The sequence below is a fragment of the Apis cerana genome, linkage group LG4 (assembly GCF_029169275.1).
Source record: "Apis cerana isolate GH-2021 linkage group LG4, AcerK_1.0, whole genome shotgun sequence".
In the NCBI taxonomy this organism is placed as follows: Eukaryota; Metazoa; Arthropoda; class Insecta; order Hymenoptera; family Apidae; genus Apis; species Apis cerana.
In genome coordinates, this window is record NC_083855.1 from 3,260,781 (window position 1) to 3,275,637 (window position 14,857).

At 42.2% G+C, this 14,857-nt stretch overlaps 1 protein-coding gene across 5 annotated transcripts in view; it reads left to right on the forward strand.

Moving 5' to 3' along the window:
• Window positions 1-14,857, forward strand: part of LOC108003668 (uncharacterized) — a 64,561-nt gene that overhangs the window by 47,200 nt on the left and 2,504 nt on the right. The window contains exon 1 of one of the 5 annotated variants that reach the window (XM_062073580.1): window positions 14,152-14,266. The exons of the other annotated variants lie outside the window; for them this stretch is intronic. Coding sequence (XP_061929564.1) covers window positions 14,161-14,266 — 106 coding nt within the window. The 5' untranslated portion in view covers window positions 14,152-14,160. Of the gene's footprint in view, window positions 1-14,151; window positions 14,267-14,857 lie in introns of those variants that run through there. 5 annotated transcript variants of the gene reach the window in all.

Here is a 14,857-nt window from a genome sequence, read left to right on the forward strand (position 1 = left end):
ACACAAAAATCCCCAAATTCACCAGCATCCTCCCCTCGAAATAAGACTACAATCCCTCGAAACAAGAGGCGAAGAAGGAGCAAAGTTCGCGACCCGAGCCGGTGTGACGGTCGTAGGCTCCTCGTGTGGCCGTGGTGGGGTCAGTCCCGTGTCGCGGCCGTGTGGAGGGAGCTGGAGGGGCCCGAACACGGGCGGAGGGAGAGGGAAGAGGGCCCGGAGGGGCCAGAGAGCAACGGCGAACACGGCCCCGGGTGATTACGTCGCCTGTCGGCGCGGAACTGTCTCCTCCTACCCGCGGCGCCCACCGTGCTCCGATTGGCCAACCTCCCTGCCGAGGATACGCGCGCCTTCTCTCTTCCTCTTCCCGAACTCTTCTCTTTCTCTCTCCTCTCCTCTCCTCTCCTCTCATCCGGGCCCCGCTTCTCCCTCTCGCTTTTTCCAACCGCCGCGGTTCCCCCTTTTTTCTCTCTCTCTCTTTTTTTTGCCCCCTCGTGCCCTCCCCTCGACGCACCGTCTCGAAGCTTTTTCTGCTTTCTTTCCCTTGTTTCGCTCACCTTGGCTCTGTTTCGTCGCCGCAGGGCCTCACCACCGCCGCTATGGCCGCTTCCGCTTTCGGTGGTGGAACGCGGCGGAGGCGGGATGAGGAGGTTTCAGAGAGGATGGAATATCGGTTGGGACGGGATGGATGTTTGGAAACGTTGCGAAAAGGGGGAGGGGGGATGGTTAAAGAGACGATGAAAGATCTCTTCGGGATCTCGAGGTTGTGCCTCTTCTTGCCTTTCCTCGGTTTCGTTCGATCCGTTGGAAAGTTTCACTGGGAGGGAGACTTCGTTTTTGGTATGATTACACGAGAATGAGTCGATAGTTGTTAAGATTTATCGAATATGGGAATATTGAATGTATTACAGGTAGAGACGTGGTCGTGAAAGTAGATATTTTTCCAAGTATTTGGATGAGTTGTTTGCATTTTTTGCATTCTTGCACATGGAGCACCATCTAACGGGATATCGCTTGTACTTGGTAAGTTAAGTTACAAATTTAAATTTATTAATCATTCGTTCGATCGAGTGCATGCTGGTACTTTCGTCTTTGCAGATTTCGTGTACAAATATCCTTTGTGTACCAACATTCGAGCGAAAAAATCCCTAGCTCCAAAATTCATCGTAATTTCACACGCAATGGATTTATCTCGAAAGAGATAAGAGCGAGAAGGAAGAACTTTCTCCACGATTTTCAAAATTTTCCACGTTATCGATACAATCTTTCAGTCTCTGACGCATTCTTTTTTCAAATCCAGCGAATCCTCGATCCGTGAATACCAATACTCGAGCGAAAAATTCCCCAGCATCAAAATTCTATCTGTTACCGAAACCGATTGTAATTGGATTGGCGTCACGGCGCGATACGATTTATTTGAGAGAGATGAACGACGGGGAATGGAAGACGTGAAATTACGTCCGGTCGGCACACTCGCGTGCCGTTGCAGCGCACACGCGCGTCGTCCCAAGCGAATATTTATCGGGTCGCATCGCGGCCGTTTGCACGCGATTCTGGCGCATGCAAAAAGGAATTTCACTCCCGTAACGAAGTGAAAATTGTGCGCCTCCGTTTTCTGTATAAATGATAGCCCACCGTTAGACGCATCATCCTACTTTCGTTTCAACCGGAAACGAGCGAGCGAGCGAGCCAACCGGCGATGAATTTTCTTTTTCCGATTCTTTTTCTGCTCGATCCTCGTTTCTTGTTTTTTTACACCATCTTTCTCAACGAATGAATGGATCGAGAAATATTCGAAAATTTGAGAAATCGTTTGATTTCGAACGTAAGGCAAGTAAGAAAAATTATTCGGCGGATGATGAAATATTTTATACGTTGGAACATTGTTGAATCGTTCGATGTTGAAATTTTTTTTACAAGTTAATTATTTGATACGCGAAAAAATGGATTTCGAATAGATTTCTCTTTTTTTTTTTTTTTTCCCCCAAGAAATACAGAGGCGGAATACATTTATATCGTAGAATTATGTGAATTTTATTCTGTGTTTCAGTTTTTCTTTGTCGAAATGTTGCAATTAATTAATATTAGAACATTCTAGATTATACATGTGAGTGTAAATGGAAACGATATAACGTAAGCCTCTAAAAATGCTTTCATCACAGAACAGGATCATCATTTTTCGATAACCTTAATAGATATCTGTACGATATTTGATACGATAAAGAAAATGCTTGGAAAATATAATAAGACGTATAATTTAGACTATTATTATTTACAGTATATCAAATTAGTGAAATTTTTTTTTATTCGTATACTCTTTCTTATTTATTTCACGCATACAAATATATATACCATATATTACAAATATTTTAATTTTACAAACTGTTGTCTTCCAATTTCTCCCGTATAAATAGCAACTCCGCGCTCATAAAGTTTCACCGTTCAACAATTTCTTTTTATCAATTTCCAAGTTGCAAAACTTCCATTCTCTAAAACTCTTTCCCAAGTCGTTAATTAAGAAGGGTACGAGACCGTAGGCAGATGATCGATGCCTATTTCCGATCCTATTTCTGATCCTCGCCATAAATTCCAAATAATCACGGATCACACGCAAAACTTGGTTGGCAGCCACTTGGCTGGATCTTAAGCGTTAAGTAATTTTCTTTCTTTCCACTGCGGTAATAACGCAGATGACAGACTTCCCGGTACGGATCATGATTTCTCCGCTCGGTTTTGCATCGTTGTTTGCCCGTTTGTCGTGGTCACCGCCCGTTAGAAAAGAATCACAATTCGCCAAGTTACCGCCGTGGGAGAGTCGTTCGATCTGGATCACCACGAGAGGAATCGCTCCGGGTAAACCGATCCCGTGCCATCGGGATCTGGTGGACGGGCAAGGTGTGTCACGGTCACTTGGCCAAGAAAACGTTTATTAACGCTCGACGAAATCGATAAAAAGGGGGAAAAATCTCCTTCTACCCTCTCGCAAATTTTTAATCTCGATTAATAACGATCGAATCCTGTATATTTGCATGGATAATCGTGTCTTTAAAAGAATTTATATATCCTCGCATTAATTACGAGTAACAAGTTCTAGACAAGCGAATGAGGATTATTATTTGGATCTTGGACATGAAATCAATCGATAATAACCGTAGTTGAAGCAATATTATCTCTCCTCTCCCTTGCGAGACGGTAAAAACGATCGATCACCGATCGATGCCCACTGCAATCTCCACACAATGGCCGCCCGCGTGTCTAACCTCGGCTTCCGGCCGAGGAGATCTAGATTCGAATTCGGCCGCGATATCGTCCATCTCGTTGAACAAATACAGTCGGCATCCGGTAAAAATTGCTTTCTCCTCGCAGCATCGCCGACACGCGTCGCCGACGATCCTATCGACAGGACAGGTGCGTCCAGGTGCGTTTCAAGAAGCCGGCTTCGTTCTAAACTTTGTCAGCCTGTCCCCTGCTGCCCCCTGATCGCTATCTGAATTTGTTGCAACAACTCGCCACTCGTATCTCGCCCCATCCTTCACGTATGGATCACCTCTCCACAATCTCGAGCGCTCGTCGTTACTTTAATCAATTGCGTGGAAACGAGATTTTCAACGATTTTCGACCAGAGATAGGAATAATATTTATTGCTTTATTCGTGAACGAAAAGTTTATATATGTTTCGAAAATATATATATATATTCTGAAAAGGAACAGATCGCTTAATTCGTTGCGAGGAGGAGAGGAAGGAAGATAAAAGTACGAGTAAACGAAAGGGGGATACAAGTGGAGAATGACGGGAGGAATTATCGATTTTGCTCTCACTCTCCTCGGCTCCTTGCCTCAACAAAGCTGCGATTCACCCGACACGCGAGCAAAAAAGTAGCGCTTTCACGAGAGCGGGGTTCACGAAAGGGGAGCTCTCTCAACAGGTTCCGCGCGGCGTTGCGGGCAGGCAAGCGTGATCCATAGGAAATCGATGGAAAAGAAAGCTCGATTGTCCGCAGGTGGCAGCGATCGAGGAGGAGGGGCCGAGGTGCATCGCTTCCAGTGGCACAAGGAGCGGCGATAAAGTAAAGGGAACGAGGGTGTTCGGATCGCAGCTGTCTCACGTCGACGTTTCAGGCGCGAGCGCCGGGGGTTGTTGTGATCCCTGGACCGTGACGAAATGCTTCTAGGTAAAATCGGCGTCGGCGCGATTCTACCCTGGAGATCGAACTCTCGAAGACGGATTACTTTCGTTCGATCGTGGCTCGAATCAGCGTGCTGTTGTTTCAAAGGAACTGGCCGATTCTGGGAACAGAATCTCTCGATCGTTTCTCTCTTAATTTTCTTGAATTTTCGAGGTGAGGTTCGAAGGAAACAAGAGAAATTTGGCTAGCTTTCTAGTTTTCCTTGATCGATACTCTTGCGGATAAAATAACGAGATCCTTTCTTGTCTCTCAATTTCTTATGATTTATTCGATTTATTAGGCTTTGTTCGACTTGATCTCCCCCTGAGAGTTTCCTGAACCCGTTCGAGAACTCTGTTAATTTTTGCTCCGCTTGATCTCTGGATGGATCCGGTCGAAAGGGAATGCTGTTAACTTTCGACGATCTTATACGCGCCGCTTCATTCTCGGTGATTACTCATTAAGGTCTCTATGTTACCGTGAAATTATCTCAAAATCCCACGGCCCATGCCTGTTCAGCCAGAAAACGATTTTAAGCCTACTCGAGGGGAGGGGGGATAATTAAAGAATCTTACTCGGAACGATTAACACTCGATTTATTATTTTTCCACCTGTAATACGGAGCGAAGCGCCTTCCAGAGAATGAATAAATCTTTAGAATCCAGAGTATGTATTCTTCGACGAGAAGAAAACCCATTGTATAGCTTAGTATTCGGCAGGTATCACATTTCACGCATCAATGTGTAGCACCGATCTTTGATCTTTTTATCTTTGATCGCTTCGCGAGCACCGTTCTATAATTAATCGATTTTTAAACAAGTTGGAAATTTTTAAGAAGAATCGTAACTCGTTATCCCCATCGAATAATTTGAATGATTGCTAAAACGTCATATATCATATCATTCCGCTCCATCCTCTCGAACTCGCTAATTCCAAACCAATTTCGCGTCCAGTGTTGGAACAGTGAGATGGAAAATAAGAGATTGTGGCCGTTCAACGGATTTCTTCCTTCCAATGAACGAGACCAATGATCCCAGTGCCATTAGCATAGTCACGATCGACGGCGACATCGCGGCTCTCCTCCGCGTACCCCGTTATATCTTCGTTGCCTTGCCACCGGCTAAATGGTTTCCCGATGTAAATTGGCCCCTGCAAATTGCATAATCATCTTTAACAGAATCGATCGTCGTACGCTGGAAGAAGACAGCCTCCTTAACTCCTTCCTTTCGCAGCAGTTAAAACTTCTTCCCCTCCGTGAAGAGAGATACGCAATCATTCTTGAAAACGTTTGATTGATGAAACACGATTTACGAAAGAATGAGAGAACTAGGGAGGAAAACACGGTGCTATCAAGCAACATTACAGGCAACGAAAAGATAAAATAACTAACACATCCATTTATTTTCGATTCTTCTTCTTCGGTAATTTAATCTGACGAATTCTTTACTTCTCTTTCGTTGATAAAGAGGTTCAGAAAAATATTATGAAAGATTCTTAGAGACATCGATCTACGCAAGCATGGATCGATCTAACAACCTCCTCCTTCCAGTTTGGAAGAACTGGCAAAAACTCGGATCGTCAAAGAAAAATGGCGAGGATAATGTGTATCCGAGAAACGGATGCTGAACGATCGAATGGAAGGAAGGGCGAAAGCGATTTCGGGTGCGAGATCTCGATCGATCCTCGAAATGCGGCGATAATTCGGGGGAGAGGGGAGGGGCGCTACCTACGCACACCTTTGTAATATCGACGATATTAGCATTCGCGCCTGGTGTATTATTTACACGTGTGGACGAGGCGAGAGAGTTGCGGTCGAGAGGGTTGCCACCGGTGGTAATCGCCACCACCGGTCAGGATCCGGGATAGATTAAATTGGGACAGGTAGCAGCCGCGGTGAAGCGAAGAGTATCGGAGTCACGTGCGGCCTCGGCCACCGGAAACATGGTATAAAAGATCGTAAGAGGCCGTCCGCAACGGTAGCAGGCCTTTTCTATTATTCATCCGTCTTTGATTTTCCGCGCGTGAGTAATGAATTGTTCGAGTCTTATCCTTTTCTCAAGCAAGAAAAAATAATATTCGCGAAAATATGTGTAATGAAACAAGATTCGACACAGAATTCGCGATATATGGGAGAAAATTTAATGATCGGATTTGAACCACCTTGTGCAAAATGGGGAAAAAAGAATTCGTTCGAAACGAATGATAAACACTTACGTAAACATAAATACGTATTCGAGTGAGTAACTCTCGTTACCATAAAAGCGTAGATAAACTCGATGGACAGGTTCTGAAAGCTCGGTTTCACCGCGTCGAGCGGAATGCGTGCAAGAAAGTGGCGGGATGAAAGAGGCGAGGACGATGGGCACAGGAAGAAGCACGGCCGCGGGATTACGTGGACATTGGTATCGGCCACAATGTTTCTTCATCGCTGGAAAAATTAACCGGATTCCGAAGAAATTATCGGGATAACTTCTTGCGGAAGTTTCGAGGGCGTCGCGAGCAAACAACGGGAAAAAGCTAGCGAGCTTTTTTTCTTTTTAATTCACCGCCATTTCCTGCGTGGACGATCGATCGTTTCGATAATTCAACAACTTTGGAATTTTAGATAAACATTTTTCCCGAATAAAAGAACATTGTTATTATTCTTAGATGGGAGAATTTCTTTTGGAATCGAGTAGTTGAAATTTTTTAAGGGTCTCTCTCTCTCTCTCATTCACGAAGAACAAATTAAGAATAAATCGATAAAAATTAGATCAACGGTCTAAAGAGAGAAATCGAAAACATAGTGTTTCTATGATGTATCAACTAGTTTACTCTTCCAATGCAACTTTGCTCGTTCATAAATTCGCTTTGCTTCTTCTGACAACATTTATTTCAACCTTATCGATGACACGTATGTTATTTAACAGCAATCATCTTATATAATCAAGGCAATATCCGAGAGTATTCTTCGTTTTGTCAATCGATTCAAACAGATATTTCTGACCCCGTTAATCAACGACAAATTTATCGCATTAATCTTCGTTATCTCGTAAGAGGTTCCTGTTAAAAGTCGAGCTTGACTTCGTTAAAACTTTCTATTTATGATATTATTCAGAGATTTAATATCAATCCTCCCTGGAAATTATAGGTTCTTCGCATCAACGTTAACGTAAACTTCCGTATACATAATTCCATGCAACCTTTTTGCATCTCGATGCGAATATCAATCTTCAGACGATATTGACGGATAAGAAACGAAATAATTTAGTATCTAAACGGAATAAAATCAAGTTAATTGATTTCAGAACATTTTATTTTGTACCCTGCAAAGAGATTCATCCTATACAGATTTACGACGACGAAAGATCGTATCAAATTTTTCACAGATATTTTTCACGGAATTACCTTGCGTAGGATATTCATTTATTACGGCAGGACATTGTTATCTTCGAATAAAGATCGATCAATGGCACCGCCGATCGACTCTTACTTTCAACAACGTTTCACGTGTCGCTGACTGGATTCTATCCCTTATCATGCGCGACTTTGTATCGTGAATTAAGAGAAAGTATCGCAGCCTCCTGCTGGCCCACTGCACCGACGAATCAGAGCTGAACTATCAGCCTGTATCAATGCTCGAGCTGACACGGATTACTGGCCCTGGGACGAGATTTCGTGTCACACGGTCAATTTGTACACTTTTATGGGGCTCTTACTCGAAAATATTGGGACAAAAGACAACGATAGAGCGAGGAAATTATCGAAATAGTTATCGAAATAGTTTAAATAAAGGGGGAGAGTAGAAATTTCTTTTTATTTCATTTCAGAGAAATAATTTTGAAATAAATTTGAATCCTAAAGTTCCTTGATCCATTCGATAGGAAAAAAAAAGCTACTAATAATAACGTATTCATAAATAAATCTCATTAAAATTCTACAATTGCTCAATCCTTGGTGTTGTTACATAAATGCGGAGTTTAAATTCCGGAGTCAAATTTGTCTCAAACAAATAAAACATCGTTTTCAATGAATGAATCATAAGTAAGAGAAATTATCGCGGTATCACGATACATTGACAAACTATATTAAACTTTATTTATTTGATCTTTTTACAAATTAATCTTCCCACTTGGTCGAAAATGTCCAACCTGTCCAAACGGTACAAATTAATCAAAGGAGATCAAACCGAAACTGAGAGAAAAGGGGATCAAAAATGAACGATTAATGCCCTTGTGGCATTCCTTCGTGTGCATGCCATAATGACAGGAACGTGTCTGCTGCGTAACGAGAGGGAAACGGCAGCCGTAAAGTATCAGCGACAAGCGTTAAGGTGTCGTAAAGGCGATAATTCAACGGGTTTATCAAGCACGGCCGAACACGGTCAAACCACTGTCTTTACGACTGATCGATATTAATGCCCATTGTTAAAAACGAATAGCGGCGGTGTATCGATCGAGCAGCTTGGACGCAAATTGCCGGGGCACGCCGGACCCCTTCCCCTTCGTTTCAATTCGAATTTTAATACGGAGAGAGGTTATTGGTCGGTCCTTGGTCCACAATGGTTCGTTTCGATTCTCTTTTCATTCCACTTTCTTCTTTACCTTCGCGTCCACGACGAATCTGAATTATCGACCGATACGTTTTCGAGTATCCTTTTTCCTCGCTGCATCGAGAAATCGTTCGATTATTTAACGTTTCTTTTTAATTCGAATCAGAAGAGGTTAAGAAATATTGACGCATTTTTTTTATTTAACTTCAACTTGTTTTGTATTATTTAACATTTAGACGTAATGTTCCAATAAATAAATAAATAAACGAAATTATTCTCTCCCAACGTTGAAAAAAAAGGATAATTACGTTTAAATTGCAAGCTTTCACAAGTTATCGAGTAGGCACTTCTTGCATAAAAGATGTATCTGCACTCTATATTCTTGTGAAAGAGAGATAGAAAGAGAGAGAGAGAGCGTATCACGGGACACAAATCCATCCCCCAGTTTTCCAGCCGGAGGATAATAACTCGATGTCCGCCCCCTCTGATCCCCGGCGCAGTGAAAGCTAGGTGTGGAACAAGAGGCGTGACAAATCGTAGAATCGGGTCGATCAATGTACGAGCTGCGTAAGTGCGTGGTGGCTCGAAATTGCACGCTCGTGTCCTACCTTGGTCCGTGTCCACGCGTGTAAATCGCGCGTGTAGGTGCAGGGAACCGTGTCTGTGTCGCGTGCACGTCGGTGTCCAGTGATTAATCCCCGCACACACGCCCATAATTCGCCCCTGAATCGGCTCGTAAACGACGTTCGTCCGCTCGGACCGGACCGGATTAAATAAGAGCTTTTCAATACGGCTCCCGGTCTTATCTATCCCCGATTCCGTGTTATTAGCCCCGACATAAATTGATGTATACCGGTGGCCGGCTTTCGAGCCGTCGTATTTTCGATTTTGTTCCCCCTTTTCCCTCTTCTTCCTCTTCGCCGTTGCGGTTTCATCTCCGCTGGAGGGAAGTCGATCGATTCGCAACTTCCTCTCAACGCGTTCGAGATGTTTCGTAACTTTTGACGGTGAGAATGAATCTTACGTTTCATTTTGTAGTTGGATGGGAAAAATATATTTATAAAATCTGTAAAGGGGGGAAGAACAAACGACCAAGTTACGTAAATTTGCTTTTAACGCGACAGTTTCACCGTCCACGGCCATTCTTCATCTCGCGTACGGGCCGCTCTTCTAGAAGTCCAGTCAAACCAGTGTAACACGAAGAACGAAGGCAAAAAGTAACAACCATTGTTACTAGTTCCTGTTACCGTGTCCCGCGCACAATACCATTGCACGCTTCCTTTGCAACCGTGAAAAATAATCCGGCTTTGTCTATGATGTGCGCAACAATGCGCCAAGCTATCGTATGGTCGCGGTTGAAATGTCTTTTCAGGATAAAGTCGCGTTCCAGCGAACGTTTCAACAAATGACACGAACAGGTGACGATCTTTAATAATTGCGTTCGGAGTAATTGAATTTAATTGAGTGATTTAATCGAAATCGTCTCATCGAACAGCGATAATTCTAATTTATTACTTAAAATTGTTTAGAGAGATTGTTTGAAGGAAATTTGAAGAAAATTCTACCCAAAGTTCTTAAGTCAATAATTTTATAAATTCGTAATATATCGGCCTCTCCTGAGAACAGAGGACGATAGTCATCGATGGAGGCGAGAAGATGAGACCACACTGGTGGTTGAACCGATTTCATTAATTCGTTCGTGACGAATGAAGATACGAAACAGAGTAATCCGTCGAGAACGAACCGCCCCAACGCCATTAAACCACGCTAACGAGTCCCCTGGGCGACGTCGATGAAGTCGAGCACTTAATTTTCTTTCATAACGAAACCCTCTAACTGAATTTAACCTTTCAATTTAGAAAGAAATAGTAAAATTAATTTTTTCTCTCTCTCTCTCTTCCCTCCAAATCGAAATATCGAAACTCTTTGTTTTCCTTTCCTCTCGAAATCGAAATCTCGTTTCGTTGACATGATAGAGTGATAAATTGTTAAAACTGGGTAAATAATTAGAAATCGTTGAACGATTTCGCAAGTTCGCGTTATGTCGAAGAAACGAAAATATTCCTCGAAATAATTCGACGGAGGGGCAATATTTTAAACGAACGAGTTGCAATTTGCCCGCTCGAGTTGCACCGGTAATTATAGGATGAGCATTTTGGCGGGCAATTTAATTTCGCAAATGATCCGTCCACGATTAATATTCATAATTTGCACAAGTTGGATAACCGGTTATACAATGTGTATTACATAACGCTATAACCATGCAAGAAAGAGAGAGAGAGAGAGAGAGATGTCCAGAAGTGAAAGGGAGGCATTAGAAACGGCACATGAGTTGTAGGGCTGCCAGAAACGGGATTTTGCTGAGTTAATTCGAAATAGTGGAAGACAGGAAGAAGAAATTCGGCATGGGTCTCAACGGCACGCATACACATACACACATATAAAAAAAAACAATCTGATCCTAGAAAAAGAAACCATGAAATTTATAAAATTATTTCGCTGTTGCCCACCTACGTCGCCTAGGGATTTTATATATACCGAATAGAAACTTTCGTGAAAGTTCTAGAAGATTTGAAGATTTCATCCATAGTGAATCTTTTTTCATTTTCATTTCTTTTTTAATTCCCTTAATAAATTCGTAGCAATGGAATACTTGTTATTGAAAATGTAATATAAAGTATATACAGAATAGAAATTACAAAGGTAGATGGAAACGGAGAATTAAGTCCATTCGATTTGTCGCCCGATTTCTCTTTGCAGAGCTGAGTCACTGCTTTTTTTTGCTCGCTTCACGGTGAATCGAAAGCAGCCGAGATTACCTAGATATAGAAATCTTTGTTCTCTCACGAAAACGGGATCGAGCTCCTGCCGGTGTGATCGTTGCGTATCAAAAATCGAGACTCGTATAATTAAGGTCGAATTACGGGCTAAAAAAAAATTTCAATTCCTTGCGTGTTCCGAAGAAAATAATCGTCTTATTCCGACACATAAAATGCACAAATAAAGAGACGATCCTTTAGGGGAATCCACTTCCGGAATCCTCTCGAGTTCGTGATGTCTCGAAGAAAGAAAAAAGTAAAAGCGAAAAAATGAAATAAACAAGGGCAAGGAAGAAAAGAAAATCGGCGCACGGGATAGCTCGATGGACGGGGTCAAGCCGCGGAGGCCGGAGGAGAAGAATGGCAGCGTTTAAAATGGGCTTAAAGTCATCGAGGACGTAATCGGTCCTGTCGATCTTCGGTGGCCCATCTCCAGTCCCATAATCCCGCAAGGATCGAACCAAGCCCTCCATTCAACGCCTCTCCACGCACAACTCGGCCTGGCACGATCATTGTGTCTCACACGATCGGCTCATAATAGGGCACGTCTTGATGCCTTGATAATAAAGAAGTCTTGATCTCTCCGCCCTTCTTCCTTCTCCCCCTTCCCCTCTCCTCTTTCTCCCCCCGAATTCTTGATTCCGGACTATGCGACGCGTTGTCCGGACACGCATTTGGATCTCCTCCAAAGTGCGTCATCCTCTTGCGATCGTAATCGATCGAGATCGATATTCTGGTATGAGTAATCGGCGATTTGAAATTTTTTTAATTTCGATATTTTTAATATAATTATAACTCTTGGTACGATGTATCTGACCATTGATAACACTTTAAGATAAACTTTTTAGTTCCTTCAAAAACTTGGTGAACCGTTAATGCGTAATTTAAGCTTGAGCAAAGTTGGCGGCGAGAAGGGAATCTATCTTTTGGAGACGCTCCTTCGAGGCCAGGAAATCTTCGTTTCTCGAAAGCAACGTTGAAAATGAGAAAGTCGTACACAGGCGAACAATATTGAAACGAAACTCGTTGTCGTAGAGACTTCGGAGTGAGTCAGTTTTGTTCCCCATGGCGATCCAGGCACCGTAGAGGAGAGTCTTGTGCACGCGAATGTGGGATGAATGGAAATACGGGTACTTGAGTAAGCTTAAATTACATTTCATTCATGCAGGAAAAGCAGACACGCGGGAGTCGGCCTTCCGGCTCGCCGTTGTGGAAAGAGGCAGAGAGCGCTTCTGCGTAATAATGGCCGGCCTATAATGTGTATTATCCCGACATCCTGCGGCGTCTCCTTTCGTGTGCGGCTTTTCCTAGGCCGACGTTGCGACAACGACGATAATCGGCCGATGTTTTCGCGTTTTTCCCAGCCCAGGACGCCTTCGGAGGAGGTTGCGAAAACCGAGACCAACAAATGTTCGAAATCGCGCGGTGAAGTCATCGTCTCGTTGCCTCTCCAATGAGGAAATTTCTCGTAATTTTCACTTTGATTCACGACGATATTTTTTCTGAATTATAGAAATTGGAATGATCGTGAAAAGTAATTGTTTGTAACGAGAAGGCTTTTGACGAGGATCAAAGAGATTTAAATATACTATATACCGATGTAGAAGTTTGTTTTACTTGAATATTAAATAATTCGGCTTGTAATAATTATTTTCGAATCGATGTAACAAATTTTACAACGAAATTCGCGAATTCGATCGGTGAAAGTACGTTCTTCTTTTGCGAAACACGAATTCTGTAAACCGCTGCAGAGTTTAATCGCGAACCATCGAGCCGCCGCTTCAATGGGGGAGTATATAGGGGACAGGAAGGGGGTAAAAATCGGTGAGGAGGAATCATGGCTGGATGCACTCCCTCCCTATGTTCACGCACTTTTACCGCCGGCTAGCATCGGCACTGGTTCTGCGTTTTTCGAGGGGGAATCGACGACCTGTTGAGCCCGTTGTCCTGCCGAGGAAAGTCGTCCGGATCGTTTCACAAACACGGTGTGGAATCTTCAACGATATTTATTTCAGGTTCCACGATATCGCGATATAAAAATAAGAAAGGAAAAAAGATTTTGAAATTTGAAATCTCGTTTCTTATTTTATTGAAATGGAAAAATTTTACTTCAATTGCTACTTAAAAGCAGCATTAAAAATATCTTTCACTTTATTCCATGAAGAATGTCGTAGAAAGTTAACCACAATCTTCTTAGCCACAGATTTTCTAATTCAAACTCCATTTCCATACAAGGAAGAAAAGATATATATATATATATATATATATGTCCCACGTGGTAGAAGGATAAATTTTATTTTTGCAAGAATTTTACAAAAGCAAAGTTTACACGAGAACGGTGCTTCCCCAACAGCACTTTGCGCTTTCACGCGATTATAATTTTCCATCAGGCAGGCCATTCTTTTTCTCCTTCCAACTCGGTTCAACGTGAAAATCAAAACAATATATACTTTTACTGCGTCGCGTTGCTCCACTTTCCCTTCTGTCTTTTTCTTTTAATGACACTCATCGCAATCATTCCTAATGATCGGTCCCCGACGACGAACGAGAAATTACAATTTACATCATGGACGTGCAAGAGGCACGATACGTGTATAAAAAGAGAAAATGAAATGTCGCGCGAATGGCAGTTCCGACCGATGGAAGGATGGCAAACCTGGTATCGATCGCGATCGTTATTGCAGTTTGGAGCGTGCCACGATCCAGCGGGATCGATCCACGTGGATCGATCGAGAGGAGGGCAACAGCGGCAGGTGAACGATATATATTCTCTCTTCGATGAGATTCTTTTGTGAGGATAGTGACAAGGGAAGTCTTGGTGATTTGGTTTTCCTTTGTTCTTTTTATCGTTGCTTGTAAAATAATATCGGTAATTCATAGATGGACTAAATGTCTTGAGATGTTCTTTTCCAGCCATTTTTCTACGCGACTGGAATTTATTTATTTTGAGAAAATGTAAAAGTTATGTTAAATTGTAATGGAATTTAATAAATAAATTTCGAATGGTTAAATTGAAGAGAGGAAAGAATTTTAAATTAATCACTCTTCCACAAGTAGAAGTGAAATTTGGAAAGTTATGGAAAATTATTATAAATTTTAATAAACGAGTTTGAATAAATGACTGCGATTCCTTTTGTTAGAGTTCTTCCAGAATAAATTTTATATGTATTTTCTAAGAATCATGAATGTTTTATTCTATATTTTATATAGCTAATGATCAATAGGATCTTTTTCGTACTTTCTTCATTTTCTCAAAAGTAAATCAAGAAAATTCCTTATTTCAAGGAATAAAGAGAAATATCAATAAATTGTATAAAAATGATTGAAAAGGATCAAAGAAAGAA